Source organism: Culex quinquefasciatus, chromosome 2 (assembly GCF_015732765.1).
Source record: "Culex quinquefasciatus strain JHB chromosome 2, VPISU_Cqui_1.0_pri_paternal, whole genome shotgun sequence".
Lineage (NCBI taxonomy): Eukaryota > Metazoa > Arthropoda > Insecta > Diptera > Culicidae > Culex > Culex quinquefasciatus.
This window is the reverse complement of record NC_051862.1, coordinates 224,187,697-224,204,160: the sequence shown is the minus strand read 5'-3', so window position 1 is coordinate 224,204,160 and position 16,464 is coordinate 224,187,697. Positions and strand designations below refer to the sequence as shown.

The following is a 16,464-nucleotide window of genomic DNA, read 5'->3' as shown; positions in this document are numbered from 1 at the left end:
CCCAGAAGGATGTTTATCGAGGCCAATTTGCTGGCGCCGCCGTCGACCGCCAGAACGGCACTTCCTAATTCATCCTATCCGGTTCTTTGCAGCTCTGTCGGGGACGGTATTTATGTGAGCAAACAACCTCTTCCTCTGCAGGGCACCGTCATTTGGGTGTGACGTTTGCTCCGAAGTAGGCTGTAAGGATATGTGTGATGTACAAGCAGATGCCTTTTCAACAAAATAACATGAAATTTAAGATTTGAAATCAGAATTTTCAGAATTTAAATTTCTTAACAGAAAATCAAATGCTTGTCAGTGAATTTACACAGTGTCCTAGGTCACACAGTTGATGAATGCGTCCAACCATGCGGGTCCAGTCAACAATCTGCAGTTACAACAAAAAAGGGCCAAATGGAAAAACAACGAACAACTGAAAATATGCCCCCTCATCAACAATGGCATTCATCAGAAGCTGGAAAGATTCAATGCTTTGAGCAACTGCATCAGCAAAAAAAATAAAAGACTGCCCTCCGGGTTGGGCTGGTCCACAAGCTCACATCGATGCCAGGACGACCGGAATGCGGACACTTGTCCAGACCGGACGTGTGTGCAAGTGCGAACTGCGTCATTGAGGTTGCGCATGGTGAGTCCAACGACCGATTGTAAACCCTGAAGGGGATCTATAGAACAATGGAGATGCGTTGTTTTGTAAATTCTATTTTGATGAATTGGTTTTGTTCGAATAAAGCGCATTGATTTTAAAATCCATTCGTTTTAATTTGAATATCATTTTTTTAGTTTGCAAGAAACAATTTCACAAAGTGGCCTTTACTTGGTCGTTTAAGTAACATTGATTTCAATGGTAAATTCATCAAAAACGAAAAAAATCATCAAAGCATGACCCAGACCAAATCCACAAACTTTGAATCCTTTACGATATTTACAAAATAAAAAAAGCAATGACAAAGTTTGACCAGCCAAAGGTCCATCCTGACTTGGGAGGCAAAAAAGCTTCACCCACCAGCATGAAAACGTTTCACTTTTTTAGCTCTGCCTCTGTCCGGTGGTTCCTGTCATTGACAGACTAATTATTAATTACTGCAAATTTGTGGCCAAACTTAACGATCACGGTGGCAGATGCTGGTGGTTCTGGTGATGTAGTTGACGTGGGTATCTTACATTTATATTTTGCCATCATTCTTTCATCTATGTTACCTTTTGTAACATTACACGTCAATTTCCTGTTCTATTGCAAGACTTGAAATTGACACTCAAGTGCACATTGCATTTTCCCGGTCAGCTGAGCTCGCCCATGAGTTTTTGTGTGCACGCACACGTATTGGTTTTGTATGTGTGCATGACATTTTATTTGAAATGTATGAAACTAACTAATCATTCAAATATTATGAGTGTTTGAGGACAAATATTATGGTTTGGCTGTTTGCTGTCAACATTGATTGATTTAAAATTAAAAAAAAAAAATTTTTCAATACGAAAAAAAATACGTATAAAGATTACATATGCTCAGAAATGCCTTTCTTCACAGTCAAGCTAAAACACAGTGCAAAGTAATATTTTATTTCTACTGCAGCAAGAAAAACTAGAAAAACGAGCAAATTTTCCAAAATAGCCAACTAAATTATCACCTCTGGACTTATAAATAAATAACATCGGGTCAGAAAACCCTTTTTGTCAGCATTCTGGAGGAAACTGCAAATTTCAGAGTTGTTTTACATGTTTCAGTTTGTTTTTCTCCCGTGTCACACACTACGTACACAAAACAGTTTTCCTGAACATGGTCAGTTGACCAATTTGCAGATTCTGGATTCAAGCCAAATTTTCACAAAAAAGAAAACTGAAACTACTTCCTGAAGCGTGCTGTCGTTTGCCAGATGGAATTTTGTGGGCTCCAGAAGTAGGCTGTGAAGAGAAGCCACCGCTAATGACTGCGCTGCGATTGAGAACTAAGCAAACATTGCAACAGGACATGAGCTCTACCGATTGAAGAGTATCCTTAAGTACGTCGTAGTAGGCGATTGGTGGGTGAACATGGTGATTGATGGCCGCTCATTTTTAAGAGCCTGCTATGATGAGCTGACAATTAAGATTAAAGTTACTGATGCAGTCGAATCCAGAGTAAAAATTCAAGGGAGAGCAAGCTTTTGTTTTGAATATTTTCAAACATTGAAACAAATTGTGGTTAACCGATCGGAGATGCAGTCAGAATTCATGATTGAGAGCTTTCAACATGCTGCAGCTCCAACTGATAAGACCACTTGCCCGAAACAATACTCAACGAAACCCCAAATCTGGCAGAAGCCGACTCGAGTGTGCAGGTCGTTTGCACCGAAGAGTTTCACAGTCAGACAAATTTTGAAAAGAGAGCAGCAACACCGTAATCGGATTATTTCCGAGACTGAAACATCACCCCCACCTGAGTTTTGGCCAACATGAGCAAATCAAATCTATCTGAGTCGAAACAGAAGGTCTTTTGGAGTGGTGCAGCTCACCTGAATATCGAGTGCAAATGCAGTTAGAATGTTTGTTGGATAGTGTGCTAATTTTGAAAGTTTCTTTAAAATCAGTCGTATTTTTTTTTGTTCGAAGCAAATTTCAAACTATGAATTATAAATCTTTAACAATCATTCAAATTTTGAACTAATTTGAACAAAATTTCATTAAAATTAAGGCAGTGTGACAAATCGATTGGATTTTGTCGGTAAGCTTGCACGAATTGAACGTGTTTTGGTCACTCGAAACTGAATTTACCCACGTCTCCTGTTGCGTTTCAGTTCTCGTGGAAAACACAACAATTTTCAATCGGAATAGCAAACACCCGGGAGATTTTCGTCCAGCATTTTAAGCTCTTTAACAGCTTCAGCAACATGATTCAATTAGTGCCGAACTGGAAGTCCGAAGATTATTTTGCTCTTTTGTGGTGAACTATGAAGATTTTGTGATGAGTCTTTATCTTCTTTATAAACTGAGATAGATTATAAGCATGCTTGATTATAGTTAATTAAATAACAAAGCCAACTGATATCAGTAAGATGCAATTCAATGCAATCATAATCTTTGAAGATGACCATAATCTGTACAATCAGCTTTAAATAATACACAAACTGCTCTGAAAAATATATCTGATAGTTTCAAACCAAGAAAATGAAACTTTTCCTCAAGAACAAATGCGCACATCAACCTCATCACTCATCGAGTCTGACGGGGTTTCCCTTGGTTTCCGGAACCATCATGATATTTACGACGGGCCGGAGACAACACCGGATCCTTGCCAAAAACGAAGGAGCGCCACCATGTAAACAAAAGGGTAGGATGTCTAGGGTGAGAAGTTTATTATCGCCTCACTGGCGCCAAATATTTACTTCGTTCTACGTACTCTTGGTGATGGCGTCATCAATTTAGGGAAGGTTAACGATGTTGATTTAACATGGTCAATTTATTTTTATATAGAATATATGATCCATTTTCATTTACCATCATATTTTAATGTTTACAGCAAAATAAAAAATACACACATCTTGCGTCACATTAAAATTTGAAACTCGAAAAGAAATAAAAATCCATTTTCAACTTCTCGTGGTGCACCTGTGAGTTATTGCATTTCCTACAAAATTCAATGTTCTTGCCATTGAAATGTGATTTGTATCACTCAATTTGTTATCCAATTCCTTCTTGCCCCGGCGGGAAAGTTGAATGCCCCACTTTTCCTTCGTTCATCGCTTGCTGGGATTATCTGGGCTAGTTATCCTGCGAAATCAAAGTGAGCTTTGGCTGCATTTCTTTCGACTGCAAACATTTCAGCATGCTTTTCATTTCTTTATTTTCATCATTGTGCGCAAAACTCATAGCAGCATTTTGCCACTTTATTGAATGAGAACACTACGACGTTGCATACGTGACGTGATGTGATGAAAAGCTTTTCAACCGTTTTGGCACGTTGGTGAATGGTTTTCATGTTGGCGAGGAAATTTCTCTCAAGCTGAAATTTGATGTTACAATTTGGGCTGAAGCTGAAAAAAAGCCGAAGCGATAAATTTACATTTTGGGAAATTTCAATCATCAAACAAAACATGCATCCAATTATGAAATTTTCATTTACAAACCAAAAGAAACAGTGGATTCAAAATTTCCGTAAAACTTATTGCGATTTGGACAATAATTCCTACCTCTCACATTATAGGAAAATCACCGCCTACTGCGTTTTTTTTTCTAGAAAACATCAGTGTTGGATGGCTTTTTGATAAGGACAGGTATTTAGTAAAAAAAAGCTGTTTAAAAAAATATAAAACCCCAAGAATTGTATTGATAATTCTAGTTATTTTTGACTTCAATAATTCACTGTAATACTGTTCTAGATTTGCAATGTTGCCTTTTAATTTGTACTGCTGGAATCAATTTGAGTGCAATTCCTCATAATCAATTTAATGTTCAAATCGATTTCACCTTCAAATTGTGACAAATTGCTCGTTTTTATGTCAAGTGTTACAAAATTTACGCCACATGCTTGTCAAAAATTACCCAAGCAAGAGGCGATAATTGTGTTTAATTGCCATTCCTGTGAAATTTTGATGCCACCGTTTTACAGTGGGATATTTTCACCACCCACACCCAAACTTGTTGAAAAGCCGATGCACAAATGAAAAGTCGAGCTCAAGTGGAAAGCAATTAAATTTAATTGCACGTTTCTGTCATGCGAACGATTGGTGGTCAGTTGACTGTTGCTTGGTAGAAAAATGAAAAGGGAGAGAGGTGGTGAAAAACGGGCGATTACTGTAATTTTATCGTTCGTAAAAGGTTGGTTGTGCAATTTCCTGAATGCGAATTAAAAATGAATTGACAATTTAAATTTACTGTTAGATTATTTCTGTTTGTAAAGCTGATGGTTCGTGTGCAGCCAAGCGAAAATTTTAAGATTTGACCATTGTTGCACTTCATATTGTATGTAAAGCAAACCATTGTAAACCATAACTTATCCTTTTGAACAACAGCTGGCCTACTATGATGCGATCACAACTAAGAATATCAAAGAAGTAGTAAAATTTTAAATTTTATTTAATTCGCTAGAGTGTTAGATAAATGATTATACAAATCTTTAAAGAAAATTAATATCTTTTCAGCAGCGAAATACTCATCTCAAGCTTTCCACTTTCCTTCTACCAAACTCAAACCACTTGCTGCAGTACTTGCAAGTTCATCTCGTAGATTAAAGAAAAACATTGCCCGCAATCGGGCCGCCCTTATTTCAACTGAAATAAATTATAAGTGAGAAAAAAAACCTCCAACGCAATGCTGTGGCTACTGCGGTGTCAAGTTAGTGCACTTTCCGCCATCTTTTTTTTTTTGCTTCATTTCAAAGCTCACTTCACACCCGAGCAAGCGGCGCTTGCCGTTTTTTTTTTTTTTTTTAGTGAGGAAAAACTAGATTTTCATGGAGAGATGTGATGGAAAATGCTAATAAAAAAATTCAGACAGAAATTTTTCATTTCAAAAACTGATTTTTTCAATTTGCTTGTAGTGAAATTTGACTATTAGCATTAAACAAAAATTTTAATCTTTTTGCTCTAGTTGAGATTCTGCTGACTGAATATTAGAATTTCAAATTGTCAATGAAACCTGAAAGGTAATATGATTATTTTCACGAAGACCTATGATAAATTATGCCAGCGGTGTTTTGTATTAAAATATCGGAATGTTGAAGTCAGCTCAGGTTGTTTAACATGATCACATTATTCAAGCAACAGATATCAACAAGAGAAGATTCGTATCTTCGTTACCAAACTCATTTAATAAATATTCATGAACCTTTATCATGAAATGAATTAATAAGGACACGCCAAGCCATTATAGGTTGATTAAGAACAACCTTGCATGAAACAAAGCTATCACAGCTCCACAGCACTGGAGAAAGTAGCTCGTTGTAGCCCTGACAAAAGCACAGAAGGCCCTGCTTTCTATCATGCATAGAATATGAATAGCAAAGTAGGCTCTTCGACCAGGCTGTCCTTCCTTTCCGATTTCCTTTCACTTCAATGCTTACTCCGTCGGTGTTGAAAAGTTGAAATAATTAAGTTTAAGGTTTTAGCTTCGGACAACAAAAAATCGCTCCGCTCGTGCTACATCTTTTCACGAATGGAAAATTGAATTATGCACCACTTCAGTGGCGCATGCAATATGGAGCAGCAAGTACACATTTCTGGTGAATGATTGCCAAGCTGATGCATTCATCCATGTTTTCATTTTATTTTACAGTATGTGGCATTACTCTTTGGAAATAGTTCTTTTTAGATTTCATAAAGTAGATTTCTTGAAATAAAATATATTCATGAAATTTTAAGCATTTATTTCTTTTTTTTCTAAACATGAAACTTTATGGAAATTGAATAGTGTCTCAATAAAACACAGTGCAGTGCAACCAAAAACAACTTTAGGTTCCCATCAAGCACAAAATTTGACCTGCTCCACAAAGAGTCGTAAACTTTTAGCTGCCCCTTTTCCGTAATAATTTTCAGAAGTAGAATGCTACCACTTTTTGCAGTTGCAGTTTAATACCCCTTTGGGAGCTCCAGCAGCACGACTTGGTCAGTTGTCAGTTATGCGAAGCTTTGTGCTGTTCTGGACAGGCACCGCCTGCTATGATGTTTGTGCAATGCAGCTGAAAATGTGCAATCAAAAACTACGTTTGTGCCAAAATGTCTCATGTCCGGTTGGGCGAGTAGCTAGCAGTTGGGTCCGGTTTGCCGAAATGATCTGGATTATTCTCTTCTTGTTCTCAATTATAAACGCGTCTCAGCAGGGTAAAGTACGAGTAGGACGCATTCAGCAGCGATTGGAACATCTCCAAAGTCATCGCGTAGACGTTGCCTACTGTGATCTGGAAATGAATGGATGGGTGGGTTTGTTAAGGTTTTATAAGCATTTTTTGGCAGAGCTGCCAACTTGCCTCAAGGGGTTGCTGGGCGCGGGCAATGATCAGCAGGAGCTTCTTTTTCATGGAATCGTCCAGTTCAACCCAGGGGGCATCGTACGCCGCTTCCGCGATTCCCATGCTTTCCTCGCGCAGCTCGTTGGCGTGCCAGTAAAATGTAAAAATCTGCGAAATTATCATAAATATGTACGCCACCACGATGATAATTTGCGCGGGATTTTCGATCTGTAATTTGCATTGCAATATGAGTTTGACCATTATTTTGAACTCCGCCTTCGTCCTCACAATGTTCAGCAGGAAGAGAAGCGCGCACAGCATCAGTCCAAAGGACATAAACTCAATCAGACAGATGTAGGTCACCAGCGAGTTCACGTCGGAAACGTAGCGTATGATTCTCTTGTGGTCTTCGATGCATTTTTCCAATTTGGATTCGACCAGCGCCCGGTTTTCCTTAACGACCTCATCCTTGAAAGTTCGCAGTTGGCGCTGCAAAGTTTGAATTTGCACCAACCCGAACAAAGTAGTCGTGGCGAAGAAGCTCGTGAAAGGGATGTACATGCAGCAGCCGGGAAAAGTGAGCACCGCTTGGCCGATGAAGAAAACCTGGTACAGGGGCGTCTTGAAGTTGTTTACCCCGGGGATGAACATTCCGTACGGGAGGCTACGTGTGCCGGTGAACAGCGGGTAGACCACGTAACAGGTGCTGATGACTGCCCCGAGGACCAGGTTGGCCTTGGAGAGCAGTCGGGCACGTTTGGTGAATTTTCTCACCAGCTTCTGCACCACGTGATCGTCAATCATCTGTGAAAGTAGTTTGTAGTTCATGAACATTTCAATAGATTTAACTTACAGCAATTTCCGAGTAAACTTCGGCGATGCGTTGCAAGAAATCCTCATAATCCTGACGATTGCACAGTATGAAAATTGTTCGCAGCTGAAATCAAACAAAATTTTAAAATCATCCAAGTAAGTCACCTCCACCTCAACACCCACCACCGCGTTGAAGAAAATCATCGCAAAGTAGGCGTTGATGATGACCTCGTCGATGTTGCCCCAGGCTCGGTACAAATCCGCAAACATAAACACATTCATCACGCCTACTGGGATGATGCTGATGTAACGCATCGCGTCGTGCTTAAGGACAAACGACCAAAAGTGCCACACGCGCACGTTCACGGAAATTATCGGACAGTCCAAAATGGGCGCCGCGGTCATCCCGGAGAGTTGTTTGCTCATGAACTGTTGATTTTCACCAGGGGAGGATCCACCATTAGCAGCGGTGAATAATGGAGCGTGGCTGGTGTGGATCCGTTTTGGGTGTGAATTAGTTATGAGAAATGTCAACAGCGCGATGACACCTTTGTGCAATTAAAGTCAACAATTATGGGTGACATTGTTGGAACATTTATGTCCAACACAATTACAGTACATATTGAGATTTATCCTTTGTACACAGTAGAAATTTGAACCTAAAGAAAACAAAACAAATGCTTTTTAAAGGCTTGAATTTCAGCAATCCAGCATCTTCAGCTTGGGTAGTGCCATCAAAATTTGCAAAACAAGCGAAAGAAGTTGATAAATAACCTGGGCGGTGACGACGTCAACAACGTCTCGAGACTCTGGTCACACTCATCTTAGTAGGCACTGTCTTTGAATTTTGGAGTTTTTTTGGAGGCAACAGACATTGTTTGTTTTTGTTTTTAGAGTTTGTTTTTTCTAATTATTATTATTTTTAATGCGAAAAGCTTGGTTCTGAAATATTCTCTCTTTCTTCTAAGAATAAATTATTCCTTGTGATGTCTTAGTCTAAAGCAATTTTTTTGTGATTCGATTGGAGTTGACAGCAATGGCTTTTCTTTGTAGATTTGCCATTTTCTCTGAGTGACATACTGTGTTTTGCATGTCATTTGTGAAAAAAATCTTTTTCCTTATAAATCCACTATAATTTGAACGCTTTCAAAACCCGCCAAAATTCACCAGAATAGTCCAACCATCAAATTTCATTAAAACATACTCCACGATTAGAGTAAACAGCAAATTCGCGTGGATGAAATTGCGCGCACCTGCTGTTTGGCAATTTAATTACACTCCATTGAATTGCTGCTTCAATATGCATTGGCAAATTGCTCGTGTGGTTTTCGAAGGAAATACGGCGCACCTGTTTCGAGGAATATGAGGAATCTCACCTGTTTGTTTGTGGTTGAGCAACTTGATTGCATTTACGATCTTGTGAACAACTCTGGAACTAAGATCTAATAATCGCATATTTTATGTTGAATTAACAAAAATGGTTTCATTTAGTTTAAATTAAACAAATGCTCTGTAAATAATTTTGAAACTTTTTATTTCTGAATCTACATGTGATTTTAAAGAAAAGAGAAAGTCATGCAATTCATTGCAAGTCATTTTAATCCGATTTCATTGCTAACTTTGACCCTCATATTTTTAATATCGACTGAATCGACTGCATATGGTGCCAGTTCCATTCAGTCTCAGTAAACCATGATCAAGGAAGCCCAAGGCAGCGTACTCTCTCACCTGCTTTCCAGGCGCACACAAAATTGGATAATAAATCGAGCGACACAAATCACACATCTGCGCCAGGATGACGGTGGGAAAATTCAATTCCACCCAGCGCGGTGCAAGTCAATAACTCACAGGTGCTTTCCCTCTGCTGCTTGAAAAGGGTGGATTTATGCTCGAGATGACATAAATCTTGATTTTTCATCCAGTTAAGCAAACATGGCTTCATTTTTGCTGAACGGACACATAATGGTTCAAAAGTATGAAACAAATAATAAATTTGATCAAAAACATTAAATGTTAAATTATAATTAATGTTAGAGACGCATGGTGTCTGAGTCTCAGCGGAAAAATTCAGAAATATGTAGTGTTGTTATTTCTACTGGAATGATTCTAGCTTGAAAATTCAGATGCAGCAAAACTGCTGCATTGAACGCGTGCAAGCTTGGCCAAAAACTGTTTGCGGCATAAAATTTAACATTTCATCACTTCCGTTGCATGATATGTGAGCTCAATTTCCTCAAAACACTTTTGGTAGCATCACGTTTTCACCACAAAGCGGAAAACAACTCGGCAAACTCAGTAGACGAACCAGCGAACATCAGCAACGCAACGCCGCCGCCTTTGATGGCGGAAGTGTTCTTTACGCGTTCCACAGGATACTAGATTCAGAATGTTATGCTAAGCAAAGGGTAGAGCACCCGTGGTGAGTTCAACTTTAGACTTTTGGTCCAGCTCTCATTCAGTGCAATGGAAAATTAACATAAATTTGATTCTAAACAAAACGAAATGAAGTTGAGCGGAAAACCAACATAAAACGTGTTACATCGAGCAATTGTTGTTCTGTCACTTTGTATCAAGATTTCAAGCGTAAAAAATAAGGTTTATAATAATAAGGTCCTAAAGCCCTATGTCAAATTATATGTAAAACGGTAAAAAACATTTCTTTTATTTTTTTTTCATTTTAATGCAAAAAAAATGACAAGAAAACATTTTTTCGATGGTCCCCTTGGAACGAGCTGTCAAGTAGGACCTGTTCTGTCAAGAAGGGCTGCGAAGTAATTTTTGCCTTCCTCACCTCAATGAGGAAAGGCTTTAAAATCACTCGAAAAATGAACTTCTTTATTTGACCTCGTAGACCCACCTTCACGTATACCTATCGACTCAGAATCAAATTCTGAACAAATGTCTGTGCGTGTGTCTGGATGTGAGTCCGCACACCGAAAAATATGCACTCGATTATCTCCGGACTGGCTGAACCGATTTGGACCGTTTTGGTCTCATTTGATCCGTCTTAGGGTCCTACAAGACCCAAGTTAATATTATAAAGTTTAGAAAAGCACTTCAAAAGTTATGCTAAAAAAACCATTTGGCTTTAGTTTGAAATATTGTAAAAAAGGGTGGTTTTTGTAAGAAAACCCGTCATGCTATATATTGTTAGAAAGGTATTTGAAAGACCTTTCCAACGCGTTAAAAAGATTGAAGATCTGATAACCCCATCAAAAGTTATGAGCACTAAAGTGTTATTTATAGACTTTTTTGTTTGTTTGTTTGTTTATTTATTAAATACAGCAGCGTAAGGATTACACCTTTTTAAATTGCTACCTCCGGTGTCATTACGTTTAAAATACAATTAAAAAGAAAACTACACTAAATTTACGGGTTCTCCACAGGATGATGTCGTCTTTCTCGTTGTCGTCTCGCCTTTTCTCGTCTCAGCGTTGATATTCCAGCGTAGTCCAGGGTTCGTCCGAGGGGATGGGGTTTGCCCCTTATGCGACCTCATCCAGGGGCTCAAATGCCCGGGGTTGTCCCTATTCCACTCTTCATGTAACTTGTGGTTAGGGGCCCCGGGTCACTTGAGCACCTCCGTGGATTTTTCAGCTGGCGTGTCGTGTCTACCAGGCACCCCGGAGGAGCCGGAGGGTTGTCCCTATGCCACTCTTCCTATAGCTTGTGGTTAGGGGGGCCCCGGGACCTCCGGGCGCGACAGTGGTTACACACGCTTACTACGGCTGCGGTCGGTTCCAGAAAGCCAAGCAGCCGCTCTTAAAAGTTGCTTCCGAAGTCGTTCGCTTCAGTTCAGCAGGCAGCATGTTCCAATATACCGCACCCCTGACGAACAGCGAACTCGCGTAGGCCAACGTGTTGTTTCGAGGAAGGATCAGGTTTTGCTGGCGACGGCCTCGGAAGGGTACTAGTTTCTGGTACAGTAGTGGTGGGGAGCGCGTTGTGAACAGTTTCCGGATGAAGAGGCAGGAACGGTAAGGGAACAGTCTATCCAGCGGGCAGCCAACTAAGGATTTCTGGAGGTGGCTTACACGAGCGTACCGGTTCAGGCCGTAAACGAATCGCACGCAGCTGTTGAGTGCGACTCGCAATCTATCCATTGCTCCGGCGGTGGGCTTGACGTAAAGAAGGTCGCCGAACAGAAAGTGTGGGAGAAGGAGTGCTTTAAACAGCTTCAGTCTGGTTGCTACAGGCGCGGCTCTCGCGGAACTGTAGAGAGTACGTAGTCCTGCGTATATCTTGCCGCACTGCTGGTGGATAAGTCCGTCCCACTGGAGATCCGCTTGAAAAACAAAGCCCAGATTGCTTGCCGACTCGGTCCATACTATTCGCTCACCGTCTAACTGAAGACTTGGGAGCGAGCTGGTGGGAGCAACGTTACGTCGGCCACCTTTCACAAATAACGCCTTACTTTTTGCTTGGTTCACCACAAGCTTGTTTCGCTCACACCACTCGTGAATGCTAGCGAGGTCTTCATTCACCATTCTGACGAGCTCGCGAGCGCATGGCCCATTCCGTCCAACGAACAGCTGTACGTCATCGGCATACATTTGTATGGAACAGTGTTTTAAAACCGTGGGGAGATCGTTGGCGTGACAGCAAAACAGCAATGGACCGATCACCGACCCTTGAGCAACGCCGGATGAAACTTCGCCGCTGTCGGAACACTGGTCGTCGCAAAAAACGGTTTGAGTTCGTCCATCGAGATATGACGCAACAAGGTTCACAGCAGGTCCAGAGAAGTAAAATTGCGTCTCCAACTTTGCGCAAAGTTTGCCATGGGGTATCGTGTCGAACGCTTTGGAGAAGTCCAACAGCAGCAGAACAGCAGATCCCCGCCTGTCCACGATAGCGGCTAGTTCGTCGTACACGCGTACCGCAGCAGTTTGGATCCCTTGGCCTTTGCGAAACCCGGCTTGGACAGGTGAAAGCAGATTGTTTTCACTAAGGTGGCACGACATTTGTTTTTCCAACAGCTTTTCGAGAGCCTTTGACAGGGAGCACAGGATGCTGATCGGTCTGAGGTTCTGGATGGTGTTGATGTGCGGCTTTTTCGTAGAGGTAGCACCTTTGCTTGCTTCCAAAAACTGGGGAAAATCGATGTCTCAATCACCTTGTTGAACAGGTACGTTACTTGGCGAATCACAAGTGGCAAAATTATTTTTATGAAGCAGATAGGTAAACCATCCAGTCCCGTAGCGTTGGAGCTGATGTCACAGATGGCGTTCACCACCTCCCATTGCTGAACAGTCCTGAACGAGAAACGGAAAGTAGTTGCAGCTCCGGAACGTCTTGGAACGTCCTTGGCGGTAAAACTCGACAGAAAAGTGCGATTTACGTCGTCTGGATGAAAACTGCATACGGCTGGCGTTTTGTCCTTTGCTGCGCCAATGCTGCGCACACGTTTCCAAAGGGTCTTGGCTGTAAGTGTGCTGTCCAGGAATCGTGTAGTGTGTTGGGATTTGGCTCTGTCGACAAGTGCGTTAGTTTTGTTTCTCAGCGTCTTGTATAGTAAGTGGGCCAAAGTCTTACGTTCCGGCGGAGCCCTGCGCCAGTCGTCGTACGCCATGTCGCGTTCCAGCATCGACCTTTTAATCTCGTTGTTGTACCAGGGGTTGAGTTTCTTACGGTTGGAGCAGGTGCGAAGTGGAATGCATTGGTCATGAATCCGTTTAACATGACTGTTGAAAAAGTCGAGCAACGCATTTGGATTGTGAAGGTTGTAGAATTCGGACCAATCAACAGAATTTATTTCGTTCTCGACATCGTTAGCGTTGAAGTGTACATAATCCCGGTATGTGTTGCTTCGCACTGGAGGGAGAACGTCAAAGTCCAGCGAACCAAATATGAGATCGTGCGTCGAAAGTCCGGGAAATGCGACTTGACTGAAACGCAGGACTTTTCACAGCAACTGGATAGGAGCAGGTCCAATTGAGAGCACCCGTGACGGTGGTAAAACGTCGGCTCTTCTCCAACAGAGGCGAGGGCAAACGTACTCATCAATGACTCAAGTCGGGCGCGTTCGTTGCTTGGTTTGCGCAGGTCTGTGTTGAAGTCGCCAATCAGAACAACGTACTCAAAGCTGCCGATGAGAGCGTCCAATTTCTCAGCGAGAATATCAGTGCAGTCGTTCCCAGGGGGGTTGTAGACAGCCACCAGCAAAACTTTTTCCGATCCAAAACGCAGCTCACAGGCTAAACATTCTGTTTTGTCTGCAGATTGTTCAGTTGGCTCGATCCGGAAGACTTCTTTACATCCCACGTGCTCCTTGAAGTAGATAACGATTCCGCCACCTCGACAGTACTTCCTGTCACATCGGAGGAACGCAAACCCAGGGATAGCGATGCTGCGATCAGAGTTCTTTGTTGTCAGCCAGGATTCGGTAAAGCAGGCGATGGTGACTTTGGAATCCTGTAGGTTGCTCTTGATTTCATCCAACTTAGTACCCTTCCTAGCACATAAACTCTGTGCATTGCCATGGCAGATGTTGAGTTTCCCGGGGGCAAGAACGGCATGCATTACGGCTGCAGGAATGTTCGTCAGGGTGCGGTTTGTTGACAATGGCATTTTGGGGGAAGCAACTTTTAGAGGGCTGAAAAGACAAGCAACAGACTTTTTTTGGTTTTTGTCATAAACAATCTTCGGTCAAAATTATACAAATTCACAATACAATAATAAGAATTACAATTACAATAAACATCAAAAGGAACGGTTAAAGTTCGACTTAACTAGCGAGTTGACGAAGCTGGTCCTCCAACAATACAGCGACAGGGTTCGCGTTTGGAAGTTTTTTCACATGGACTACCCCGCGCTTGGTGTACACCGACGACAGCTTCCCGTCCTTCTTCAAGCGTATGGCAGCGGCTCTGACCTTTCGCGCAGCATCGGTGAGGCTCTCGTTCACGTACACACGGCGAGTAGAGTCGATTCCCAGGTGGCAAAGCTTCAAGTCGTGTTTCCCCAGGTAAGCGTAGTAGAAGTCGTCACGGGCGTTTCTCAGGGCGAACTGGATTTTGATGAAACTTCCGTCGCTTCCGTTTGGTGACCGCGAGTACAGCCTCCGAATATCCACCGACGGGGACACTACCGTCCAGTCCGACATGCTTCAGCATCGCCGTGAAGTAAGCTGGCAGATCCTCACCTTCAACGAACGGTACCCCACTGACAATCAAGTCGTCACACCTTTCCAAACTGTCGATCGCGTGGGAGACACCATCAAGACGATCGTTTAGGGCGTCAACATTGGCATCGGTCTGCAGGAATTTCGTAGCGCAATCGGACCGGAGGGAAGTTATGTCTTTGGACACAGCCTCAAGTTTACCTTCCAGATCAGTTTTGATGGTTTCGATTTTCTTGTTGAGGTCGGTGCGCATTTCGTGAATCATTGTTTTGGTTTCGGTAAACTGCTCCATAAACATTTTCACGGCAGCATCCAGCTTCGCAGAGACACCATCATCAGCACCGTCCATCCTACCCCGCTTCGGGACGGGAGTTTCGAAATTGAGGAGATTTGTGGTAGAATCCATCGATGAGGAATCGCCGTCCGTCCAACTTCGTTTCAAAACATTGGCTTCGTGGGTAGGGTTGGCAGGAGGTGTTCGTTCCATTACGGGGTGTAGTTGTGTGAGCGAGCAAAAGCTACTTTTGTTTCTCACTTGGATGCCTCGAAAATGACGGCTTGATACACCACACAGCGCCCAGATTTTTCAACGCCGGAACCGGTCAGGAAACACCACGGATAAGCTGGATAACACTTTCGGGGACGCGGTGGCACTTCAGGATTAAGTCGGTTACAAATTCGAACGCGGCGAGAACGGATTTATTCCACTTTGATGTTTATTTGTTTTGCACTTTATTCGCAACACATCTTGCTCGGCGTGTAGTCTACACGGCTATTGTTTTTGAAGCCGGATCTCAAATATTTTGATGAAAAAGTTGTCCGGATCAATCATGCAACCCATCGTTGGATAGGTAATCAAAAGACCTTTCCAACAAGCCCAAAAGATTGAAGATCTGACAACCCTATCAAAAGTTATAAGTAAGTGTTTTTGATACACTTTTTTGAGGCCGAATCTCAGATAATTTGATAAAAAAAATAAGTGTTATTTATTCACTTTTTTGAGGATGTGTAGTGTCTTTACTTTATGAATGTGAGGAAGGCACCAACCACCTAAAGGTGGATTAAGTAACGTTTTTTAAATTGATTTAAAAATCCATTTTGAATCCTTTGCGGACGTACAAAGTTTCATTTTACTCAGGAAAATAAGCTTTGTCGGTGTGAGCAATAATAATAACCCAATTGAGAATTGTAATGAGCTCTTTTTGATTCTCAAGTCCAGAAAAAAAATCAGAATTAAATTTTTGATAGAAACGTAGTAATGGTCCAACTCCAATCAGCGGAAACAGCACACTTTCAAACAAATTTTCCCATAACGAGATGAAGTGTTAATGGTTGATGGTGAAAACGAGATAAAACTTTTCTTGATCCGAAAGTTTTCCCTTGAATTGAGCTGTTTCGAGTTTTTGGATTCTGATGGAAACAAGAAACAACTTTTATTCATTTTCCGGATGAAAAGATTCCTTCGAAGAATTTTCGTCTTTTGAAAGTTTTTTTCGAGAATGGCTTGACGTTAGTTGTGAAATTCTTCATGGTAAGTCCAATCCACCGCTCAAATTATTTTTTCCAAACAGAAACAAGCTTGCGTAAAACGAAATCTAATAAG

At 41.7% G+C, this 16,464-nt stretch overlaps 1 protein-coding gene across 1 annotated transcript; it reads right to left on the bottom strand.

Annotated features, from left to right (window-relative positions):
* Positions 1-6,318: 6,318 nt before the first annotated feature.
* Positions 6,319-8,170, bottom strand: LOC6033662 (odorant receptor Or2). The gene is made up of 5 exons (XM_038258120.1): positions 7,922-8,170; positions 7,779-7,862; positions 7,214-7,729; positions 6,944-7,153; positions 6,319-6,874 (listed from the first exon to the last, which is right to left on the bottom strand). Exons 1-5 carry the CDS (start codon positions 8,162-8,164, stop codon positions 6,773-6,775), a joined length of 1,155 nt encoding a protein of 384 aa, XP_038114048.1. The 5' UTR covers positions 8,165-8,170; the 3' UTR covers positions 6,319-6,772.
* Positions 8,171-16,464: the final 8,294 nt, after the last annotated feature.